The sequence below is a fragment of the Mustela nigripes genome, chromosome 14 (genome assembly GCF_022355385.1).
Source record: "Mustela nigripes isolate SB6536 chromosome 14, MUSNIG.SB6536, whole genome shotgun sequence".
NCBI lineage: Eukaryota > Metazoa > Chordata > Mammalia > Carnivora > Mustelidae > Mustela > Mustela nigripes.
The window spans coordinates 103,538,355-103,556,879 of record NC_081570.1 but is presented as its reverse complement, the minus strand read 5'-3'; the positions used below and the strand labels follow the sequence as shown (position 1 = coordinate 103,556,879).

General features: G+C 41.4%; 1 protein-coding gene across 4 annotated transcripts; it reads left to right on the top strand.

The window, feature by feature from the left end:
- The first annotated feature begins 1,184 nt into the window (after positions 1–1,184).
- PRKAB2 (protein kinase AMP-activated non-catalytic subunit beta 2) lies at positions 1,185–17,459 on the top strand. 4 transcript variants are annotated; one of them, XM_059375943.1, is made up of 9 exons: positions 1,643–1,732; positions 2,029–2,209; positions 6,192–6,358; positions 7,184–7,277; positions 7,509–7,629; positions 10,271–10,404; positions 11,110–11,178; positions 12,044–12,080; positions 13,264–17,459. In XM_059375943.1, the coding sequence occupies exons 2-9, from the start codon at positions 2,054–2,056 to the stop codon at positions 13,266–13,268; spliced, it is 783 nt and encodes a 260-aa protein (XP_059231926.1). In that variant the 5' UTR covers positions 1,643–1,732; positions 2,029–2,053; the 3' UTR covers positions 13,269–17,459. The 4 variants fall into 4 exon arrangements, with proteins under 4 accessions (XP_059231925.1, XP_059231924.1, XP_059231926.1 ...); XM_059375942.1 differs by lacking the exons at positions 1,643–1,732; positions 12,044–12,080 and adding an exon at positions 1,185–1,360; XM_059375941.1 differs by lacking the exon at positions 12,044–12,080 and having other exon boundaries at positions 1,642–1,728.
- The last annotated feature ends 1,066 nt before the right edge of the window (positions 17,460–18,525 follow it).

Here is an 18,525-nt window from a genome sequence, read left to right as displayed (position 1 = left end):
TTTTACAAGCAGTTTAATTCTTTTCTTTTTAAGTTTTCCATTGGCCAATGTAATACCTGGTTTGCCTCTCCAATGCTGATCTGACTATTCTAAGGCATACACCAGGAACATATTATTTGGCATAGAGAAACCAACTTGCGGTTAGAAAGCTGAATAGTACACAAGTTAAGATTTAATGTATTACTACTTCAAGGGCCTTGCTTCAGAGTCCCATGGAAAGAAAGAGAGGAACTGGTGGGGAGGACAACGGTAGGGACCAAAGAGGAGGTAACCAGGCAGTGGAGACTTTGGAGGGACCTGCAAAAGGTCACAGTAAAAACGTACCTTTTTCTGCAAAGTGCCTTGGTTAAGAGCTAGAGAATAACTGAGTTTACTAGGCACAGAGGAAAGACAAAAGGCAGAGAAGTGGATTTGCCGAACACAAGTGAATGGGTTTGCAATTAAAAATAAACTTTTCAACAAATAGAGCTGCTCATTCAGAAAGAGTGGCCTTGTACGACTTGGGATTCCCCATCACTGGCTATTTAAGTGGTATTATCTTGGTAGAAATGCAGTAAACAGTATTCATGTACCCTTCATTGGGCAAATGTTTATTAAAAACTTACTCAGTACAAGATGCAAGCACAATATGAAAAGTAATCAAATCTAGATTTGCTCTCTGCCAGCTGTCTAAGCAGTGCTTCTTACACTTAAAAATGTATACACATTCGCCCTGAGGATCTTGTTAAAATGCAGATTCTGCTTTCTGTAGGATAGAGCCTCAGATTCTACACTTCTAAAAAGCTCCCAGGTGATGCCTATGCTGCTTGATGATCTGGGTAACACATACTGAGTGAAAAGGGTTTCTAGCAGAGAATTAGACAGGCACATGATTATAATACAAAGTAAGAATTCGTAAATACCATATAAGTACCATCAATTGTCAGTAAAGACCTAGATCTGTCCCAGCTCGAGGACAATCTTTGTTCCTTCCTGCTATCAGCGTTCCTTCTGATGTTTTTGTTGCTCTGTTTCTCAAACTGGATTTCTTTTCGAGTGGCTCATTGCATATGCTGTTTCTTGGCTTAGAATAGCTTTCTCCTCGTCTTCAGACTAACGTTTCACTAATTTGTCAAGGTTTATCTCCTAATGACCCCTTCTTCCCTGGGTCCCGGTTGGGGCTGACCGCTCCCCACAGCAGTTAGCTTGAATCTCAAACAACTGCCGCTACTTCCTTCTGACTCCAGTAGGAAGTCCGGCTTTTAATTCCCCATGGGAACCCACCTCCCCGGGTTGCCTCCCGTAAAAACGCTGCTGAGAAAACGTTTTGGCTAACCTGAAGCCACGTGAGGCGGCCGGGAAGAAAGCGCCGCATCTCCAGGTACAGGGAGGTGGCCCTAATTATCATCCGGAGACCGTTTCCTCCCGAAGGCAGGCCCTGGAGCTGACCGCACTAGCGGTTTCTGGTCCAGTGCCCCGGGGGGGGGGGGCATTTCCCCGAGGCTAACCGCATTGCTGGCGCCCCCGCCCGGCGCCGGAGGCTGCCCACCATAGAGGCGATGGCGGCTAGAGGGGCCCGCGAGCTTCAGAAGCCGTGGCCGCGCGGCTGTAGGGAACGCGCGCGGGGCGGGTCTCGCGCCACTGGCCTTGTAGCCATTTTAGGAGGAAACCCGGATCGCTAGCCCCGGGCGCGGCTTCAATTTCAATAACTTTATTGGTGGCCTTATCCGCAGAACAGCCATCGCACTAGTGGGTAGGGGAGGGGGGAGAGCATCACGGGAGGGGATTGAGGAGGGGGACGCCCCCGGGCAGTGAGCGCTGGGATACCGGGTGTTCCCGAAAGTGGGATTCCTGAGCAGCGGGCGTCGAGAGGGTTTTGGGGTGGGGGGTTCGGGCCCTCCTGGAGGCCGGGGAAAGAGGGGACCCCGGGCACGGCTTCTCTGGGGCGGGGATTCCCTTGCCTGGGTCCCCAGGCGCAGGGGCGGAGCCGGGGGCGCCCCTGACGCGGCTGCCGGGGTGTTCCTAGTCCTGTGTTGTTCCACACGGCAGGTGGCCCTCGACTCGAGCTGCAGCCATGGGAAACACCACCAGCGACCGGGTGGCTGGCGAGCGCCACGGCTCCAAGTCTTCACGCGCCGAGGGCGCCGGCGGCCATGCGCCGGGCAAGGAGCATAAAATCATGGTGGGGAGTACCGACGATCCTAGCGTCTTCAGCCTGCCGGACTCCAAGGTGAGCGTCCCCCCGCCCTCAATGGGCGCAGCTGCAGCAGGCTGGGGGTCAGAGCTCCTCCTCCCCTTCCTGGTTCTTGTCCCACTGAGCCAGGTTGCGGTTTTCTGAATTAGAGGAATTTGGGGGGGGGGCGGAGATGTTGGGGGTAATTACTACTGCGGTGCTCTCTCAGAATAGGATAGAGGCAGAGTTTTTGTTTCTCGATTAATCTGTTGGCCATATTTTTACTATGGGGACTGTAAGCCCCCACCCCCACCCCACCCCTGGATTTTCTAACTGGCAAGTGCCCGCTTTTAGAGTACTGATGAGTTTATAGGTTGTAAACCTAGGTAGAAAACTTAAGATGGTTGGTTGCCTGAGTTGCTGATCATCGGCGGCAGTTTCTCAAACCTGTGGTGGGTAAATGAACTTCTTTTTCCTGGCAGTTTCTATGCATCCGTATCATTTTTGCCCTTCTAAGAATTCCGCGCTTCTGATCCTTACCCTCTTTGGCATGATTGTGAGCAGCAACCACTTGCTTATTTGATACTTTTTACTAGTCTTGGGGGTCAAGAAAGGACCTCCTTTGGTTGACTGCTCAATTTTCATCTCATACTTTATATTGTGGTGACTGAGGTGCTTCTTTCACGCCCAGTTACATTTTGTAGTAGGAGATCAAATGATTCCAGGATTTCTTCACATCCAGTAGTACATGCTGTTAGCTTCACTGAAAAAGGGCAACCCACAGCTGCCCGGAAGACCTTGCTCTTAAATGCAAGGACTTTCAGAAAAGTGGCAACTTGTGCTCACCCATAGACGAGTTAGATGGAGCTGACAGCAATGTGCTTACCATCCGAATGTTTCTATTCACATTTAGAGCTGTCAGCATGAAATACAATGATCCCTGCAGTCAGTACGAGTGGGATAAAGTACAAAAATTGAGGGATTGAAGAGATTCGGGTGCATTTGATGTTTCCTGTCATTTCAAACCTTTCACCAAACTGGGGTTTTAGAGAGTAAAGAATGCTTTGCCCCATAGGTAACACATAAAATTTGGATTCTGTTTATTTTCTTGAATCCCAATTGAGAACGTAACTACAGAAAAAGAAGTGAAGGTGATAAAAGAAAAAAAAAACACTTCCTGGGGTTTCTTCTCCATTCCTTTCTTCTATCTCCCACTTCAGAACTTCTTCCTCAACATTTGGGCCATCTATCCAGTCATTTGAATTTACTTCTTCAAAGCTTTTTCAAGGTGATCCACCTCATAATTTTACGCTTTTCCTACATCGATGACTCAGGATTTAAGTACAGTGTATTGTCAGACTGTGACTGCAATAACCGGTGTGCTGGATAAAAGCCCAGGTTGGTCCATCTGAAATGGAGCTTATTTTGTTTCATTCTTTCCCTAACCTCAGTCTTGCCATTTGTGAATAAGGACATTGTTTCAGGTAATTCCTAAGGCCTATTCTACATTTAAATTTTATAGTTCTCAATCTAGTCTCTTTACATCTTCCTTCATTGTTTTACTTAAACATTTTCAAACTGTAGTTCTCATTGTTTTGCCTCTTTTCCTGATGATTTTGGTGACGATTTAACTTGGAGTAAATGGTCTTTCTGTTAGAAAGACCTGCCACAGGAGTGTCATGTCATATGTGGAAGTTCTTTCTTCCAAAGCTAGGCATATTAATAGTTTCTAGCTTTCAAATTCTGAACTGAAAATACTAAATCATGAAAGTAACTCATAGAAAAGTGGCAGTGGGGCCTACATTGCTTCAAATGCCACCAGTCTTCTTCAGAGGACTAGTTCACTGGTTCTCAATCCTATTTGCACATTAGAATCACTTGAGATTTGTTTAAACACTGCATGGAAATTTGGAAACATATTCTATGTTCCAGAGTAGAATATGTAATGAACTCCTATATACCCATCACCCAGTTTAAACAATGATCAAATTGTGAACAAATTTATATCTTCTATACCCCAAGCCACTCCCCCCACCAGTTATTTTGAAATGAATTCCAAACATCCTATCAAATATTATTTTATCTGTAAATATTTTAGGATGTATCTGTAGAGTTTTTTCCTTTATTTTGACAATCAGTATTATTCTCTGTGAATCTTTTTTTTTTTTTTAAAGATTTTATTTATTTATTTGACAGAGATCACAAGTAGATGGAGAGGCAGGCAGAATGAGAGGAGGAAGCAGGCTCCCTGCTGAGCAGCGAGCCCGATGCGGAACTCGATCCCAGGACCCTGAGATCATGACCCGAGCTGAAGGCAGTGGCCTAACCCACTGAGCCACCCAGGCACCCTCTGTGAATCTTTTTAAAAACAGATTCCTAGACCCTATATCTAAATCAGAAGCTGAGAGTTATTCTTAGGCATATGTAAAAATTTCTGTCATTCTAATGAAGCCAGTCAGGCAACAGTGCATTGCCTTAGAGTATGGAAATAAAGCTTTTCACTTATGACTTTTCCTTATGTAATGTGAAAGTCCCTTCACTTGTTTCTCTGTTTACTTAAGTTTATACTGCTCCTCTTGTCTCACAGTATAGTTTTGAGGACTACTGAGAGACCGTATGGAAGGTAGACTACCCTAGCCATTTTCAAAATAAAGCCCAAATGAATAAGTTAATCCTTTTTTTAACTCACATTATTTTATTTGGGAATGTTTTTACTTGATACAGTACAGTCTGTTTACCAAAGTCATTTAAACCAATCTGAAGTGGGGATCAGCAAACTTTTTCTGTAAGGGACCATACAGTAAATATTTTAGACCTTGTGGACCATACAGCCTCTGTCTGTTCTTCAGTTTTGCTTAGCATGAAAGCAGTTATAGATAATATTTAAATGAAAGAGTGTGGCTATTTTCCAAAGAAGTTTATTTATAAAAGCATATGACGGGGCGCCTGGGTGGCTCAGTGAGTTAAAGCCTCTCCCTTTGGCTCAGGTCATGATCCCGGGGTCCTGGGATCCAGCCCCGCATGGGGCTCTCTGCTCAGTGGGGAGCCTGCTTCCCCCCTCCCTCTTTGCCTGCCTCTCTGCCTACTTGTGATCTCTGTCTGTCAAATAAATAAAATCTTAAAAAAAAAAAGCATATGGCTCCCTGGCCATAGTCTGCCAACTCTTGTTCTAAAAGATGGTTAATTTGATATTGGAACCGCTTTTGTAAAAGGAAGCTTTGTTTTTTATCTGATCCTCTGATTCTCAAAAATTAAGAAACCAGGGGCTCCTGGGCTACTCAGTGGATTAAGCCTCTGTCTTGGGCTCAGGTCATGATCTCAGGGTCCTGGGATCAAGCCCCACATTGGGCTTTCTGCTCAGCAGGGAGCCTGCTTCCTCTCCTCCACCCCCACCCCTGCCTGCCTGTCTGCCTATTTGTGATCTCTCTGTCAAATAAATGAATAAAATCCTTAAAAATTTTTTTTTTAAAAATTAAGAAACCAATGATACAATTTTCCTATACTTTTAATGTCCTTTTTGTAACCAATTAGCCAAAATGAAGTTTATGAATTACTTATGAATTTCAGTGTCTCAAACTTGCATTACAACTGATAATTCAGAGCTATTCACATTTACATGTGAAAAATACCTGGATAACTTTATTATTTTTTATGGAAGTGTACTTTTTTTTCATATTTTTTTCTCTTAAAGAGACTCAGAAGCATGTTGTAATTGCCTGCTCGTAGGTTAATCTGGAACAGGGAGAAGTAAGCTTCCCCCACCTCTTTTCTGAAAGGGAGATCCTCAGGCTCTGAAAGAGTGAGTGATCTAATCAAACTCTAAAGTTAGGCTGTGCTTTGGGCAACTGTTGAGCATAAGCCAATTGACCATTTGGTCCTAGATGGGTTATTTCTCTATAGTATATTCAAAATCTGATTCAGTTGCTAACTTCAAGGCTTACTGATCCTTCCCAGAAACCTAGCACCTCTCTCTGCCCTAGGGAGGACCTTTTAAGAGTTCCTGGGTCACAATTTAGGGATGACCTAATGCTTCTTACAGCTCCCAGGGGACAAAGAGTTTGTATCATGGCAGCAGGATTTGGAGGACTCCGTAAAGCCCACACAGCAGGCCCGACCCACTGTTATCCGCTGGTCTGAAGGAGGCAAGGAGGTCTTCATCTCTGGGTCCTTCAACAATTGGAGCACCAAGATTCCACTGATTAAGAGGTGAAGACAAGTATCTTGGTTGAGTCTACAGGGTCTAGGAGTACAGACCTGATTTTCCTACTCAGGAGAGAGACCTGGCTGGACTGCTCCTCTCCACCCACTAGGGACTCTCTCTAGAACATTTTCTGTGGCCAGTGATTACATCTGTGGCATTTTTTTTTTTTTTTTAATCTCATAGTGAGTCAGAAATGCTTAACCAGTTAGAATGTCATTGCCTCAGAGGAACTTATACAGCTTTGTGGGTACATTCTCTAGGACTGTGTTAACACAAGTCCTGTTTATGCCTGTGGGAAGTCATCTGTAACTGGCTGAGCCCGCTTGTTCTGACTTCTGCACTAAAAACACAATTGATGTTCTAGGTAGTAATGTGAGCTGTTGCTTGCAGAGCAATAATGAACTACTTGGTAATCAGAATGGCCCTTTTTCAGTAGGTTATTTTTCAGAAAGTGCTCACCAAAATATGGAAAATGGTACCTTGAGGCACTTCTGTATTCTGAAGCTACCTGCTCTCTTCTTTACACTTGTGAAGGATCTGTTCCTACTGAAGCAAATTAGTTGTACTAAGGTGAATCATTTTGGGGGATTAACATCTATTATTCTTTTCCAGATATTAAGAACTAAAGTTATTGGGAGGGGCTGGCAAATATGTGCTCAAGGTGATACAGAAAAGGAGAATGGGTCTATACATTTTTTATTCCAGTGGGGACAATTGCTTAGGAAGTGGGAGATCACTGTTGTATGTTGTGAGTGTCTCATGGTTTTTACATTGACATTCTGTCTTCTAACAGGAACTTGGCTTGTTTAACCTTCTGTTTTCTTCTGTAGCCATAATGACTTTGTTGCCATCTTAGACCTTCCTGAGGGAGAGCACCAGTACAAGTTCTTCGTGGATGGACAGTGGGTTCATGATCCATCAGAGGTAAGGCCTTGATCTCTAAGGGTAACCATTAACTTACTTTGACCTTTTGTCTATTATTCCCCTTGGTGTCAATGTCATTGCTTTCAGGATTGATGGGCTCCTACACTAGAGGATTTCTCTCTTGATTAAAGATGGAGGTGTCGAGCATGATCATTTTTTAAAACAGGAGAGTTAGATGGAAGAGATGAATTTAAAACAGGGTATATGAATATTTTCCTTTCATTGTTTCAGCCTGTGGTTACCAGTCAGCTTGGCACAATTAACAATTTGATCCATGTCAAGAAATCTGACTTCGAGGTGTTTGATGCTTTAAAGCTAGATTCAATGGAAAGCTCGGAGACATCTTGTCGAGGTAATTTTATAGTATTTGCTCATTCTTTTTTTAAAAAATTTTTTTATAACTTTTTTTTTTAAGATTTTATATATTTATTTGACAGACAGAGATCACAAGTAGGCAGAGAGAGAGGAAGGAAAGCAGGCTTCCTACTGAGCAGAGAGCCAGGACCCTGGGATCATGACCTGAGTCCAAGGCAAAGGCTTTAACCCACTGAGCCACCTAGGCGCCCCGTATTTGCTCTTTCTTGATGTGTTTTTCCTATAATGCATGTTTCTTCCCAAGAGTGGTTTTGTTTTTCATTTTCTCAGGAATCCTCTGAATCACATACATGTTTTACAGCCATATATATATCTCTATATATATGTTTGTCCTCTGAACATTTAGGTCTTATCTGAGAGGAAAAAAACTCAGTCTAGTGTATTTGATTTCAAACTTTTTAACCAAGATCTACAGTAAGACATTTTTTTTTAGGTATTGTAACCCAGTCTCTCTCTTCCCACCTCTCTTCCTGTTTCCATCTCTCTCCCTCTCTTTTTGTCTCACACACACAAACACACACATGCACACTGTAAGACAAGTCTTAGCAGAATGTCTGTCTTTGTTATATTTGATACACTCTATTTTCTATTTTATCCTTTCTTTCATTAGCCACTAATGGATTATAGTCCATAGTTTAAAAAGCTGTTTCTAGCAATATTTCAAGTTTTCATTGACCTGCTGGCAGTTTCACCAGCTGAGACTAGTTCTGTCTGGTTTGCCTTGTTTAGTTGCCTCTGCATTAGCTTAATCCTGCCAGTTTAATAGCTAGGCTGGGTGTTCCACAGTTTTATATGGCCCTCCAGCTATGACTGTCTCTGGGGAGAAAGGGTTACAAAACCCCCACAACTCTTTTATGTGTATGTTAACTGAAATTTTATAAGTTTTTGATGAAAAAATAATTTTCCTGTTAGAGGAAAAGACCTGTATCCTTTTGTTTCTCCCAATCTTACTTTTTCCCATGGCTTTCATCACATTTGCTACAGCATCAGAAGACTGATTTGCTAACCACTCTCACAGTTACCATTTTAGTTATTATATTAAAGGCTATAACTGTCTAAAGAATTGTGCACCCTGTTCCCAGTGGGTATACTGTTCCCTTGTGAGTTCAGAGCCTGCCCAGGCTACTCACTAGCTTTGAAGTCATGCACAGGTCCTTCAGCCTTTCTGGTTCTCAGTTCCGTATCACGAAAATCAGAGGCTTAGAATCTCAGTTGATTCTCATCTGTGGAGACACGACCCAAAGTGTAATCTCAGGGCACAGAGGTGGCTTATGCAGCTTCTAAAAGACCAATCAAGGGTATAATAATTGTTGATGAAAATCGTAAAAATAGTTTTCATTATACAAGCCCAGTAAGTAAAGCTGAACATTCATTTTGACTGGTGGGGCAGTGATTAACAAAGGCTTAATTATACTGAGTTAAGTGATGAGACTACTTGCAACTCTACATTTTTGGATTATATGATTCTAGAGAAGCAACTGATGAGCAGTAGATGGGGAATCATCATTGTGTAAAAGAAGACGTGCATACTTTTGATATCTCACTCTTCCCTCTTTCACCAGTTTCCTGATCTACTTTGTGTCTGTATGGATTTCCCCATTTGGGACCTTTTCATATAAATGGGATCATGCAGTGTGTGGTGTTTGGTGTTTGGCTTCTTTCACTTAGCACATTTTCAGGGTTCATCCATGTTATAATATGTCTCAGTACTTCACACCTTTTTATGGCTGAATAAAGTTCCATTGTAGGGATTCATTAGCTGATGCACATTTGGATCGTTTCTACTTTTTGTATGTTAAAAACAATGTTCTCAACATTCGTGCTTAAGTCTTTGTGTGGACTTGTTTTCATTTCCCAAGAGTATAATTTCTGGGTCATATGCCAACTTCAAGTTCAGCTTTTGGAGAAATTGCCCAACTGTTTTCCAAAGTTCTTGCACCATTTTACATTCCCAGCAGCAACGGGGATTGTACAAATGTTCCAGTTTTTCCACATCCTCACCAACCATTATTACTGTGTATGTTTTTATTACAGCCATCTTAATGAGTGTGAAGTGTTACTTGATTTACATTTCCGTAACAACTACTACGTTGTTAGTAATCTTGTCCTCATTGTTGCAATCATTGTAGTACCAGCAGTCTTAGTGTTTATAGCCTTGTTATCTGTTCTTGTGTGGAAAAAAGAAAAAATCTAATTTTTTCACATCTTTTGGCAGTTTACAAGGCATTGTCACGTCTGTTATCTCCTTTCATTCCTGTGAAAACATTGTGAAATAGGGTAGAGATTATCTTTCAGTTTATTAATGAAGAAACTGACCATATTAGAAGGATTTGTTCTAATCATACAACTGATAAATAGAGTAGTTCTCCTCTGAACCTATGCCTTTCGCTTCTCATCCCCTCCTCTGTTGTCTACATCATGTTACCATGTTGAGGAATTTCAGAGTTCATATTCAAGAAGACTCAGACTTTTACTTTGCATTACAGTTGTAGACCAGCAGGTTACAAGTTTATGATCTATGACTGTATTTAATATTAGCTGCCATGTATTGATAGTTTTTTCCATGCAGTTTTACTAGCTCCACAACTTTCCCTTATATTTGGATAAATCTCTTCCAGACCTTTCCAGCTCTCCCCCAGGGCCTTATGGTCAAGAAATGTATGTGTTTCGATCTGAGGAGAGATTCAAATCCCCACCCATCCTACCTCCTCACCTTCTTCAAGTTATTCTTAACAAGGACACTAATATTTCTGTGAGTACTCTGAGAGAATTGCTGCAGCATCTGGGGGTTATTAGGACCATTGGAGCCAAAGTTAGTAATACTAGAGGTCGGGGTTATTACAAAGCAATGTCTGTCGAGAATATAAATAATATACATATCGACAGCATTACAGGTTCCTTTTTCTAGGGTCGAGTTGTTACTTTTCCAGGTACTAATACCAAAATTCATAGTTATCTTCTGGTCCTAATGAATTAGACTCAGAGCCATGGATTGCTAGAGCCAATTTCTGGGACTTCCAGTCCAACACAAGATAAGACATACGTACCATTTGGGGATATACAAAGGGAGTATAAGGGATTTGGGTTGGTTTTTGGTTTCTTTTTTCCATATAATTTACATCTTTAGTCAATCCACTTGATTCCCACTAAGATTATTTTGTCTCTTAACACAAATCTTCTATATGTGTTGTGGGCAAGATTTTTGTTTTAGTGCTATTAAAGGAGATAAATAGATGCTAAGGCTTAGAGTTTCTGTCCTGGACTCAGAATTTTCCTAATTCTCTGTAATGAGAACATAAAAATTGATATGTACTAGGATGAGTGTATTATTTAAAAGAAATACACATTCTAGTTTAGCATTTCTCAACAGTTCCAAAGAGCTCTAAGGAAGAGTAAACTGTTTCAATCAAAACTGTGCACTTAACTCCATTTAGTGATTTTTTTATTTCTCTCTTAGTGTGACCCAGCCTTGCTTCCTGAGCCCAATCATGTTATGCTGAACCATCTCTATGCATTATCCATTAAGGTAAGTGGTGGGCCTGCCTCTTTCCCAAAATGGGAGGACCGGGGTAACGTTTTCTCCAGGGCTTACTTCCCCTGCTACCTCACTGACGCTAAAGCTTGGTGTAAGGTCAAATTATAGGAGATGAACTTGCTTTTTTTTTAACTGGTAGGTGGGTTTTTTGTTTGTTTGTATTTAATCTTAGTCTCCATCCCTATGTTCTGGCTAGCTGAATTGCCCTGTGATTGAATGAACTTGTTCACTTCCTGGTTTCTTTCTGGATAGCTGTACCTACTTCATTAGATTGGAGTTCACAGCACTAGGATTTCATTTGCAGGCAAAACAAGTTGATCTTCCAGTTCAGAGAATGCTTGGATGTGATTAAGGCTTTTGCTTCTTAAAGGTGGATGTGAGCTGCTCTTGAGTGCTGCATCTCTCCACTACACCAGGTGAAGGAGGAATGTGACCAGATTTCCTCTGTCCCCTCCAATTCTAGAGTCCTTAGCTTCTCTGCTGTGTTAGAGTCTGGGTTTAAAATACCTTTTCAGTCTTGTCATGTCTTTGTGGTTTGGCTATTGGAATGGAGTTTTATATGGCTCCGTAGTTATCAGACTAGGCTGACCCTTGTCAGAATCACCTGGGGAAATTTGTAAAAATACAGTTCCAAAGCCTACAGTCCCAGAGATTCTGAACAAGTCATCTAGGATGGACCCCCAGTACTTGTTTTTTTAGGCTGCTTTTATTTCTTAGGTGTGCAGCCAGATTAGGGAAATCACTGATAACAGCTACCTTTAATAGATTATGTGGTACTTTTCAAATATATATTATTGAATTTAAATTTTATAATAACCTTGTGAGGTAAGTATTATTTTTAACCCCTGTTTTATAGATAAAGAAACTAAGGCTCAGAGAAGGTCATAATACCAGTAAGTACCAGAGAGAGGACTCAGGTCCTCCTGTCCTCACTCCACGTTCTTTCCTGGAGATCTCTGTGCCAGGTCTTTCCAAGGTTTTTCTCTCCTCTGCTCTTCATTTCTGACCGTTCCTGGAGCCAATTTTTTTTTACCTTCCTAGCGTCTGTCATATTTAGGCTGTGATCAGCATACTCTGGACACAGAATGTTAATCTGAGCAGCATTCATTGTAGATAACTCAGTGTATGGGAAATTGGGAAGATGCATTGGCTTCTCAGTTGGATTTGCTTGGGTTCTTTGAATCAGACTGAATTTTGCTTCCTGTAACTGCTCCTTGACTATCAACTGATGCTCCCGGGCCTACCATCTCCTCCTATGGCATACCCTTGAGCTGTAACACAGCCAGGGAAACAGTACCTCTTACTTGGCACATTGGTTCTAACGCAGATCAGGGTCTTGATTACTGTGATTCAGCTTGCCCTTGACCCACTCCAGGTTCTGTTAGAGTGTTTAGGCTGTGTGAGTTGATCCATTGGATTGAGTGTCTTTTCAAGGAAGATTTTTGGGGTCTACTTTGTTCAAGGATAGAGAGGGATTCCTGAGTCTCCTCTTGATTAGAATGAACTTTTAAAGTTCATCCCTGCATGAAACGGAAATTAGACTTGCTTTGGGGCTTGGAAATGGAAAAAAAATAAAATCACTCCCCTTTCTTCTCACTGCATTTTAGACTTCTCCAAATGAATGTCAGGATATCTTCCCCTCTGTCACGCTAGTTTTAAGGCCAGTATTCAAATTTGAGGTAGGGAAGGGGGTAAGATGGTAGGAAAGTAATATTTCTTCAGCATCTGCTATGTGTCAGGTACTGTGCCAGAGAGTCTCCTATAACTTTCATGGTTGGTGTTATCCTTTGTCCTGATGAGAAAAAAAGGCTTAGAAGCATCAAGTAGATTATGCAAAGCCACAAATAGAGTAACAATTGGAGGCAGGATTGGAATTTAAGTTGAATTGAACCAGCCTGTTTATCTGATATCAACTCTCTCTGGTTTTTTTTTGTTTGTTTGTTTGTTTGTTTTTGTGTTTTTTTTTTTTTCCCCAACTCTCTTTGTTAAAAGTGAGTGACTGTGAAGTACTGGTGGCTGGAAGAGCCACCTGTCATCTGAACTAACGAATCAGCTACGTATTTCTTTTTGTCGCAGGATAGTGTGATGGTCCTTAGTGCAACCCATCGCTACAAGAAGAAGTATGTCACTACTCTGCTGTATAAGCCCATCTGAAGGGATCCCTTCCTGCCTCCCAGGATTTAAGAGAAGCATCTCCCTTGCCTTTCTGGACTGGACCAGTCTTACCAAGACTGGAAGGCTAATTTGCTTTGAGGCTGATATGTGTGTTTCAGAGCCTTTGAGTAGGATGCTCTGCTTTTGCATTCGATTGCAGATGGGAGCTTTATGAGTTTATGGAATTTATTTTAAGACAAAAAAGTTATATAAATATATGTGTGTATATGTGTGTATATTATATATATATATGCATATATAATACACACACACACACATATATGAGAGATGAGAGGAAGGTTAATGGAAGCCCCCTAGCTAGATGTGTTCTCTCTGCTTGTGGGGACTCACCAAAACCAGTTTTGGGGGAGCTCAAGAAAGACCAATTATAGGAAGCTTGTTCCCTAAAATGGATGAAGAGCCAACTCTCAGGATCCTTGTTGGGTAGAGATTCTACCACTGCTACCTTGGCTTTCCAAGGGATGGGCTTGTGCCAGACTTCTGTTCCACTTACAGTTGCCTCCTTGCAGAGGCAGCTTTCCCTTGCATGGGTTCTCTGTATTCCTAGAGTATGTGGCACAATCTGTGCTTTTTATGATACCAGATGCCCCACAGGAACCCTTTCTCATCTCATTTCACGTTCTTACTTTGATAACCTCCCTCAGATCCTATACCTGACCCATCCCTAACACAGAAGTCACTGGCCAGTGACCCCTTTCAAAGGCTATGTGAGATCTGACCTACCACACAGATTGGGGCTACCAGAAAGTCTCCTTTTCAGCCCAGCACAGGCCCAGGCCACTTTGTTACCACTTGTTTTCCCTTCTACTAAAGAAATATGTCTCAGCATTATAAGAAAGGCAGAGGGCAGAAGGTCTACTTTCTTAGTTTAGTGCCACAGCTTAGGCTGTCTTGACACATTCCCAGAGGTTAGTCCCACCTGGCCTGGCCCTGCTTCCGTATTTTCTTTTGCGGAGCAGACAGCTTCGAAGGTGGGAGTGGAACCAGGGAACACTTTAATGTCTTTTATCTTTGGGAGATTTTTATGTGCCTACATTTTTCTTTAGTTAAAAAAATGCCTCTTCATGATTCTTAAGACACTGAATAGGAAAATTTTAGGCTCTTGATAAATGGTTCCCAAGATTCTTCAACAGGAGAGAAGTAGTCTAGCCCTCTGTAGGCTTACATTAGTGTGGCCAGCCCTGTGCATATCACTAAACAGTGTTTTAGAAACAAATTCGGGTTCCTTTGGTGCACCTAAAAATTTCCTTCAACTTAGACTTAGTAGGCCAAGAAGCAAGAAGATACCCCTGGGGTTCCTAACCATGAGTAGTATTGCTTCCCTGCACCAAGTACAAACAGGACCGTTTTGTTTTTCTCTTTTTTTAAAGTGTTTGATGAAGAAGTGGGGTCAATGATTCTCATTTGTGGAATGAAAAGTAGCTATCCAATCCACTCATAGGGTTCAGAGAGAAAACATTTTTTTTTTTTTCTTCAAGTGTCTGTGGCTCTTCCATTAAGGATAAGTGCAAGTCAAAACATTCAACACTGAAGGAGGCCAAACTTGATGCTAGATGCACACTGAAAGGGTACCCATTGGTCAGTTTAGCTACCTCCTTTCTTTCTTGTTCAAAGCTGATGACACAGCTATCTTTGGGTGTGTAGGCCTTAGATCCTGGGAGCGAGGCAGTGGAACATGGGGTTGTTTTGCTGGGAATGCAAATTTCTAAGTGCTTTGGTGGTTACTTTCTGAGAGTAAATACTTGAACTTTAAAACTTTGAGCTTTAGCTACTTGAGGCCCCTTACTGCAGCAAAACACTTTTGTGGGAAACCGTTTATGGTCCCAACCACTTTTTGAGTGGTCTTTCATTTAAAAAATCCAGGCCAAATCCTATTATAACCAGCTCTCAAGATCTGCACTGTCTACAGTTATACTGTTGTTTTTTTTTTTCTAATACCCATTAGATAAGTGGAGCATATGGGAGGATTCAAAGCCTTGGTTGTTACTTGGAGGGTTTTATCACGCTATTTCTTGTCAGCAGTATTGAAGTGTAATTGCCTGTGTGTTTGTGTATTAATTTTTTTACACAGATGTATCAGTAGAGTGGGGCAGGAAAAGAGATTCCTTCAGTGTCTCAGGCCAGCAGCTACTGTGAACTGGCTCTGGCTCCAGTCACTGGTGCTGGTGGCCTTCAAACCTTCCTAATCTGGATATGTGCAGAAAGTGTCAGTTTCCCAAGTTCTTTGGTAATCTCCCAGCCAAATGTGAAATGAGAGCCTACCAGCTGGTATGGAAGAGGATAGGCAAGGGGATCTGATGCCTCCTTTAGCACCGTTCCTTCTCCACACTCCTAATACACCCCTTGGGCCTGATAAGCCTATTAAACACAGTTTGTCCCCCAAGAAACTGTTCTAGAAGGTAGAGAGGGAAGGAGGAAGGTAGCCCAGAGTACAACCTATTTATTTTTCTGTGTTGGTTAAAGGGGTAGTTTATTTTCTAAAGAAGAGAGCTTGGCAGATTTTGAAAATGAAAAAAGGCAGAAAAAAACCCCACCTTTTTAGCTTTTAAAAAACATGTTGTTTTTGTTTTTGTTTTTGTTTTTGTTCTTTTTTCCTATAGGAGTTTCACAGAGTCAAAGTTTGAAAATCACTCTTCAGGAGTGCTAATCCTTCAAAAAATACATCATGATTTGGGGGTTGTGAGGAAAAGGAAGAGTGACTGAGCTAAGGATACTGGAAAGTTAAAAGGCTTAAGTAGCTCAGAACTCAAAATAGCCTTTTTCTTGTGGTTAATTAAATGAAACATAACATACCGGTATCCTTTGGATCTCATTGTGCAAAACCTACTTATAAACATACCTTTGTCTCTTGTTCCTTTTGTCTACCCTTTCTTTTATATTCTGCTTTACCTTCACTTGTCAAGCTGACTTTTTACCAGAGCTTTAGGTCAAATATTACCTAAAACAAATGTTTCGTCATCCTGCTGGTCTGGTCATGGTTAAAGCTCAAATTAAGCTTAGAGTTGAGGGGCACCTGGGTGGCTCATTGGGTTAAAGCCTCTGCCTTGGGCTCAGGTCATGATCCCAGGGTCCTGGGATCAAGCCCCGAATCCAGCTCTCTGCTCAGCAGGGAGTCTGCTTCCTCCTCTCTCTCTGCCTGCTTCTCTGTGATCTCTGTCAAAGAAGTAAATAAAATCTTAAAAAAAAAAAAAAAAAGCTTAAGAGTTGAATGGGATTTGGTCACTGTAGGTAGCACCCCTATGAGCATGCCTGGCCTCAAGTGTATTGGCTTTTTTTTTTTTTTTTTTAAACAATGCTTATATGGTAGAGAAACCCTATAAAAGAATAGTCCAAGAGGAGATTCTGAGAGGATCATACTAATCCCAGGCCTCCAATTCTTGTCTCTCGTAGACCTAATGGATCTAAGATAAAACCTTTGCAAAGTGTTATTACTCTGTGTATGCTGCTAAAATGAAGTTAAGTTTGGAAAGAAGTGTTACCTCCAGACTCTGCTTGTATTAATCTGAGTATAAATGAAGGAGACATACTAATGATAGAATCCCCTGCTTCTAATTGGGGAAATAGGGCTTTTAAAATTTTAACCTCAACTAAAAATGATATGCAATCGTCTATGTTGTGTGTGTTTGAAAAATATTCTATTCTCAGAGATTTCTAAGTTCTCAACGTGATAATGACTTGGGGCATAGGCTATAAGCAGATACATAATTTGTTCACACATTATTCTGACACATCCTTAAAACCAAGTCCTTGCTGTCTTCTACCAGGGACTGATAGCTCCAGTTATAGATAGAGCACCTGGGAGGGCTAGGGATTAGGAAGTCTCTGGATCCTAGGCATTTATTTTTCCTTAAGGACCCACCATACTGGAAGATTGAAGGGCTATCACTTCTGCAGTGATCCTAGACCTCTGGAGTAAAAAGGCCAATCTATTTTTCAAACTATAAGAAGAAAGAAAGAAGTCTCAAGAGTCTGTTACTTATGAAATCCAATTCTTAACAATGGAATCCCTGTAGGATTCAAATGTGGACTTTGTCTTGATTTGCTTTTCTCTATTGTGCTTTGAAGTGATTAAGTTTCATTAAAAATTAAATTTTTTATTAGTTCCAATGTTAGTTGGAGTTGAATTAATTGCATTGGAATACAGTGCTTTTGCAGTAAGATTGCTGTGAAACCACTGGATTTTGTAGTCAAGTTAAGTGGTCAAGGGATAACTACCTACCATAAGTATTGTATTATGTATTTGATCATGTTCTTTTCTGTTCCCATCCAAAGAACACTTAACCGTACCTAGGTTGTGGTTTTAAAACAGCCAAAGCTCACTGATGTCCATTAGTCCTAATCTGCAGGGTGGGCCTCATAGGTGAGACTTGTTTGAATTTTGGTAAATTGAAGGATGCTGGTGGTTATTTCACTGGAGCATTTTGAATGAGTGCAGCTCTGTCATAAAGGGGGAGTAAGACTATAATTTGGAAGGGAATTAAATATGTGATTCCTCCTTTAAATGGTGCCTTTTGTAACCTTTAGTGCTGAGGTACAGGGCTGCTTTTCAGCATATAAGAATTGGCATACAAGAATGGGTTTCAAATCTTTTCCCCAAATGTCATTTGTCACTGGACTTTGACATGTCTGAAAATTATGTGATGTAACACATACAGAAATGTGAGGTTTTCCCCAGAAAATTGTTGAATAAAAGTATTATACAATAATATTTGAGTTCTTCATTGGTCACTGGTTATATTATAAAGATCCATCTGCTTTGGTGATCTCAGAACATAAAGAATGCAAACTGCCACACAAACACATTTGAATAAAGAGAAGTCATAGGTGTGGACAAAAGTGGTGTCATCCAACCATCTGCCAATTTTCCTCTTTTCCAGGCTAACCCATCATTAACTAGAGGAATGTGAATTCAGGGATTTGAAATTTGGCACATTCTATAAAGCTGTGTACTTAGCTATTTTCCTCTGCTGGATTTGCTGAGGCCCTAGACTAAGGGTTTTCACCTGTGTGTACATTCATATCACCTACGCAGGTCCTATGAAAATACTGGTGCCCCATCTATTTACCTCCATCCCTAATTAAATGGAAATCTCTGGTATGGGATCGAGGCATCTGTACTAGAGTCCCCAGATGATTCTAATGCACATCCAAAGATGAAGATCC

Coding starts and splice junctions, on each gene's coding strand:
- PRKAB2 (XM_059375942.1), top strand. CDS start 2,054: ATGGGAAACACCACCAGCGACCGGGTGGCTGGCGAGCGCCACGGCTCC. Junction 6,359..7,183: donor AAGATTCCACTGATTAAGAG/GTGAAGACAAGT, acceptor TTTCTTCTGTAG/CCATAATGACTTTGTTGCCA. Junction 10,405..11,109: donor ACAAGGACACTAATATTTCT/GTGAGTACTCTG, acceptor TTTCTCTCTTAG/TGTGACCCAGCCTTGCTTCC.